Source organism: Phalaenopsis equestris, unplaced genomic scaffold, assembly GCF_001263595.1.
Source record: "Phalaenopsis equestris unplaced genomic scaffold, ASM126359v1 Scaffold000873, whole genome shotgun sequence".
NCBI lineage: Eukaryota > Viridiplantae > Streptophyta > Magnoliopsida > Asparagales > Orchidaceae > Phalaenopsis > Phalaenopsis equestris.
Window position 1 is genome coordinate 671093 of NW_018165313.1, and position 6553 is coordinate 677645.

The window sequence follows — 6553 nt, forward strand, 5'->3', positions numbered from 1 at the left end:
CTACTTAGTGGCAGGAAAAATGGGGGACATCCAAAGGAGTAGGATAAGAGACAATGTCTAAGAACCCAAGCTCCCCCGTTTTCCCTCACTTGTGGCCGAGCTAGGAAAATAGGGATTACTTTCATGGAAGAAGCATCAGCACTCACATAGATTTTGTTAATGGTAGGATCAAGACACTGATACCCTTTTGAGTGGCAGAGTACCCAAGAAAGATACATTTTATGGATCTGAGATCAAGTTTACTCCGATAGGGGGTCGTGTTCTGAACAAAATTAGTACACCCAAAAATCTTAGGGTTTAAGGTTGAGAAGATCTGATTGTCAGGAAAGTATGACATCAAGATGCTAAGTGAGTTTGAAACTTTTGAATTTTAGAGGAGACTATTTATGAGATAAGTAACACTGAGAATAATATCGTTCCAAAACTATTTTGAGACATTGGATTGAAATATAATGGAGCGAGCAATGTCGAGGAGATGAAGGTTTTTCTTCTCAGTACCCTATTTTGTTAAAGTGTGTTCATACACGAGCTATGGTGGAGGATGCTCTTGTTCACCAAAAATTCACTCAAAAGGGAGTTGAAAGAGTCGCGACCATTATCAGTTCGAATGTCCTGAATAGGAGTTTTCAATTGAGTTAAACTGAAGGTATAGAAGATCTTTTAAAATGTAGACTCACGTCATCCGAGTATGGTCATCAATCAAAGTCAGGAACTACCTTTTATTATTGTAGTTAGAAGTTCGAAAGGGTCCCCATAGATCACTGTGAATGAGAGAGAAATGAGCGGAAGGCGTGTAAGTGTGGGGTGGGTAATAAATCCGATGATGTTTGGTTAATTAATGTCACGCAATTGAAATTATATAATTTTTTATTAGAAAATATCAACAGATATAATTTATTTAAATATTAGTAATTAGGATGACTCAAACGACAGTACAACTCTATAATGGGGCATTCAATGGCTCGAGATGAGCGACAACCCCTGTGGGGTGTGCCCTCACTCCCTATGCTCTTCTTGGAAGTGGTAAAATGCAACTACTCTATTAGCAGTTCCAACCATCCTCCCCGAACGACGATCCTGAAAAACATAATCATCGGAAGATAACAATGTAATCAATATCATTTGTCAACTTGCTGAAAGATAAAAAGTTACATTACAACAAAAGAACATGTAAAATAGACTTTAGAGTTAGACCGATTGTTAGTACAACCATAGTAGCTGTATAACTACATGAGTCATTGGCAATCCTGACAGTATCTTTTCCAGAGCATGGATAGTAAGCTGAGAAAACTTATGAACATCTAGTAATGTGATTTGTAACACCTGAATCAACAATCCATGGACTAGAGGAGGAAAAAATCGTGAGAGCCATAGGAAGAGTCCTTATCGGACTTGGGAGATTGATGCACTTGCAGAGAATTGATTGGCTCAAGTAGCTTGATCAATTACTTCATTTAATTTTTTTAGGGATTCAGAGGATTCTGAGATGTTCTGGGTTGGAGTTGGTTGAACAATGGTAGATTCGAACGTCGTCGTGAGACTCTTGGTAGCAGAGGATTTGAATGAAGATTTGTTTGTCGGTTTACTATGAAGCTTCCAATACTTGTTCCGAATGTGGTTGGATTTGTGACAGTAATCACAAGTGGGATGATCGACCCGAGGGGGCATGGAAGAGGGTTGAGCACGATTCGAGATTAAGGCGGACGATTCGACTGAAAGAGCAGAAGTGTCGAGCATGACAAGCTTTTGACTCTCTTCTCGACGAATCTTGGTGAAGGTAGCACGAGCGGATAGGAGGGTTCCGACCTAGAATACGACCTCGAACTTCGTCAAGGTCTTTGTTAAGGCCGGCTAAGAATTTGAACGTGCGCTCCTTTTCTACAATCTTCTGAGAGAGAAAGGTTGGCCGAAGAATTCAATATGTAGTTGTAGTATAAGTCACACTTTTTCCATAGTGCAACAAGGTTATTATAGTACTGGGTCACGTTCGTTGACCACTGTTTTGCCTCATGGATTTTCTTAGACACCTCATAGAGTTGGTCCAAATTTTCTACATCTGTGTAGTTATCACGGGCAGCCGTCCAGAGGTCGCTAGCTAAAGGTAGAAACATGCATGAACGACCAATTGCCATTTTCATGGAGTTGATCGTCGCCATGACATGGCCATGGAGTTCTCCGAGCTCCATAAGTTGGGTCAGTCTTTGGAGGCTCACGAACCCAAACTTTCCACGTCCTTTGATGAACAACGACACCACTTGCGACCATTGGAGAAAGCTACTGTCGTTCAATTTATGGGTTGTGATTAAGAAATTCATGTTGGTTTCTAATCCTCTTGTGCAAGGTAGTGGAAATTGGGCATGACCAGCTTTTTTGTGATATTATTTTTTTTTTGGGAATATAGCTAGCTGCTCTTATGGAAGAGAGCTTGATGGTTATGTTATAGGTGTACTCAATAGTATTTTATTTATCTATATTTATATTATTATATTGTCAATATATTATTTTGATCATATTTAATTAATTTTCATATTTATCACGTCATTCGGTTCAACCCCAATCAAACCAATGAATCTTGATCGTTTCCTTCTTCCGATTTGATCTCTAATCTGATTTTCACAACTGTGTAATAAATAGTAATCATGCATTTAGATTTAGAAAAACTTTAGTTGGGAATCTTTAAGAAAGAAATTCTAGGAAATCTTAAAATTAATTTAATTTTCAATGTATTTGATTTTTTCTTATTTTTTAAAATTGCTAGCAATTAATTTTTTGTGTTATTCTCTCATTCCGTGTCTTCCTTAAGAATTTGCATCTAACACTTGCTTGATAATTTTAGACAACTTATTTTAAAGTTACTTTAGAAGATGACATTGTATCTATTACTATTGTTGTATCGCATAGATATCCAGTGCATTAACATAGCATGTTTGTTTGTGATGAATCATGGTTTGTGTTTCATGAAGAACTAATTTTATATCATCAGGTATTTGATGAGTATCCAATGTTATATTTGGTGGAGCAAATTTTTTTTCCAAGTTAGATATATTGATGTGGACTCCTTCGCCATTCTATCATTGGCTACTAAGCTGCTCCTATTTGATGGTAATTAGTTATGAGTTTTTGCTATTTTCGCTCATGAAACCCTATGTGGGGTTTCTGTTGTTGTTAACTATAGATTTTATTCTATGGTGTGCGAGAAATTTTTTATGCAATTGATTTAATTTTTTATTGCGATGTATATCTAATCAATTTAAAATATGAACCAGATCATATTTATTAATTACATTAGATTGGCTTTGTTATAACTATATCTTTTAACGTAGGTATAAGAATTTTATAAATACATGTTCTAAGATTAACATATCTTGATTGAATAAGATTTCTAGAAGTATTTCCTTGTACTTGTGTGGTTGTGTAAGGCTGAATTTTTTAATTTAAACTATTTTTTCTTATCCAGTTTCTTTTTGAATTTTGTTATGATTTTGTAGTGTTCCTAATTACATTCAAATTTTAGAAAATACGATTTTGACTATAGTAATTAAATTATTATTTTTATTAATTTTGCGTGGATCAATTTTTGTTGATCTCTTCCTATTCTTTCGATTATTATTTTATTTTTTATTAATATTATAATGTGCATTTAAAGAGAGCTGGCTTGAATCTTAAATTTCTTTGTATGATTTACATATATTGCATCATTTTAGTTGCATTAGGATATAGGAATCTCTAACCTTAATTTGTATGTCCAAGGAAAATAATAATTTTCATTGGAGTTAAAGGAGAGAGAGTCTTGGAAGCAAGGAGGGAGGGAACAACTCTATATATCTTTTAAGTCCCTGTTGTAGTACCTTCATTAGTGTTTTAAGCCAATTTTTTTAATGAATGCTCGTGATCATGATCCACTAATAACTTGCACTTTTGTTGGATGAAGCATGGGAGCTAAAAATTATGAAAAGCAAGATGATTCTTAACAAAGCTATTGACATCTTTCTCAATTTCCTTAATTGTGTTATCTTAACATCCTATCTAAATTGGACTTTTCTTTTATTAAATGGCTGGCCTTAATTTGTTATGCATGCTTCGGAAATCTCAATTATTTAAAATAAGCTTTGTTTAACATTGAATTTAATAGTTTGATGAATATCGATATGCACTTAAATATTTAATCAATAAATAAATGTATGGTTTACCTCTATAAGTATAATGGCTATTTTTTTACTTGAACATAGGTTTGCGATGGATGTCTTTATGTATTACAATATGTTTGTATTATACTTTTCTAAGTCGGCATTTGTTTATTTTTATATATACTTCAATTTATAAATCTACTCGGAAATGTTAGCCGCTACTTTTGCTTATGTGTATATAGCTTTAGTTATGAATCTCCAAGCTATGTGTACTGTAAATAAGTTCAATGAATTTGTGATAAATAAAGGAGACAGGGCTAAGTAATGAATAATTTGGGAATAACAATTATTGATTATATTTTACATGGATAAATGAACTTATAAAGCTGATCCAAAATAGTAGGGATAAGTTTAATGCTTTTTTTTTCATAATGTTAAGTAGACTTGGATTGTTTAGACATGTTGAATATAATGTAAGAGATTGGACCAATAAGTTAGGGTGATATAATCACATGAAAATATGATCAGGGATTTAAAAAGAGTACAGAAAGATAACCTGATAAGTAGCCGTGGAAACATAGTTATGCCCATCAGGTTAACAACATATTAGCATTTAAAAAAAGCGAATGGTCAAGAAGAACTTATAGCCTATCCCTAAATTGTTGGTACATGGATTATTATGTTAGACGTTGATGTTGTCTTTGCCCCTCACCCACTATGTATATACATACACTAAAATAGTTTGGATAAAGGTAGTGATGGTGGTGAGTGACAGATAGATCTCTCCCTTTTGTCTCTATTAAAACATATTCAAAATTTATCCTTTTCCATCCACCCAGTCAATATTTCTATTTTACATTATCATTTTGGTGACTTGTCTGGTCCCTTTTGTACTGGGAGCGTTTGAGTTTCTGTGAATTTTTTAAGCTAATGATCCTTGACAAATTATTACTCTAAATATTTTAATATTAATGCTTTGAATTTGTCAAGTTGAAAGATAAATTAAGATGCTCATAATTGTCATAAGTGTCTATTCTTTGCAAATAAAATGCATATGCTGCTTCTCTTTGGTATTCTAATGGACTGTAATTTGCTATTTTTAGATTTTGACATGTCAGAATCGCAACGGGATCATGCTTTGGTTATTGAAAGCCTATCACCAAGATTAGCAGCTCTTAGAATAGAGCTTTGCCCAACTCATATGAGCATAGGATGTTTCTGGAAGATCTATTTTGCACTTTTACATCCTAGATTGAGTAAGCATGATGCTGATCTTTTGTCAACACCGCAGGTGAGTTTCCGAAGCAATTTATTTTAATGTTTTCTAATTTTGCATTGCATTACTATTAAAATCGAGAAATTACAAAAAATGTATAAAATTAGGCTACTTGGGCATTTACAATGTGATCTCTATCCTTTTCAAGAAAAGCAGAAAGTGTATGATGCTCATTTACATGTGAAATAAAAACTATTATAATTGGGCACAAAAATAAGCGGTAACATTTGCTTCCCTTGGAATATGACAAAAAAGAAATTGTTTGAAGTGCAGAAGGAACCCTAAATTCGGATACAATTGTTGTAGATTGCTCCAATTCATAGAATCCATGGTATCTCGGAAAAAGGCGAGTCAACTTTTTGCTTTCACCTTCTAAAATGATACCTTTCACCTCATACATCCACGGTTCAATAATACAGGGATCATAAAAACCGCTTGTAGCTCAACTTGCTTCCTCTCCCAATGGATTGAGAAAGCAGCCAAAAGTTTGCCCACCTCATCTCTCATAATGCCACCTAAACTGCTAGTATGAGGCAACCGTCCACACTAATCTTGATCCAACCTGGAGGGGACTGCCAAAGGCTGGGAGAAGGCCGGTCAAGTTAATTAGCACTTCAGTGCTCTTGAGTTGGAAGTTGATGTGTATGGTGAGACCCTCAATTACCATTGAGGCAATAATATAGGGGTGTCGTGTGGCTTACCATGCTTTTTGGCATTACGAGAATGCCAACACTGTGTTGACCTCATTTTTGAGGTCATTTCCTTTCCTTAGAGCCTAGGTTCTAGCTCTAGGATTTCCTATTGACCATCTTAGAAAACTAGAATTGAGACTCACCCTTCTAGTCAATTCCTATTTTCCTTTGATGTCTAGCATCTTTGGCACAAGACCATCGTCTTATGAACGAGCGGTTATGGGTTATTTTGCGAAGATTCAAGGGAAATGTTCCAAATAGGACTTCAAGCCTTAGGAAAACATCGTCACGACCTTTTCGTCACATACACACATTAAATACACAAAGTTCACAAAATTGCACGAAATCAGAATTCAATTTAGCCCAAAGGATGGGTGAAAATGCGAACTTCTTCGGATGACCTCCGACGACAAATTGGACTGCGCCAACGCGTCCGGGATACCCATTTTGGTAGGAAA

General features: G+C 35.0%; 1 protein-coding gene across 2 annotated transcripts in view; it reads left to right on the forward strand.

The window, feature by feature from the left end:
• The window catches only part of LOC110031966, a 49400-nt gene that overhangs the window by 10697 nt on the left and 32150 nt on the right, over positions 1-6553 (forward strand). For both annotated transcript variants that reach the window (XM_020735423.1, XM_020735424.1), the window contains one exon: positions 5231-5418. In XM_020735423.1, coding sequence (XP_020591082.1) covers positions 5231-5418 — 188 coding nt within the window. The remainder of the gene's footprint in view (positions 1-5230; positions 5419-6553) is intronic.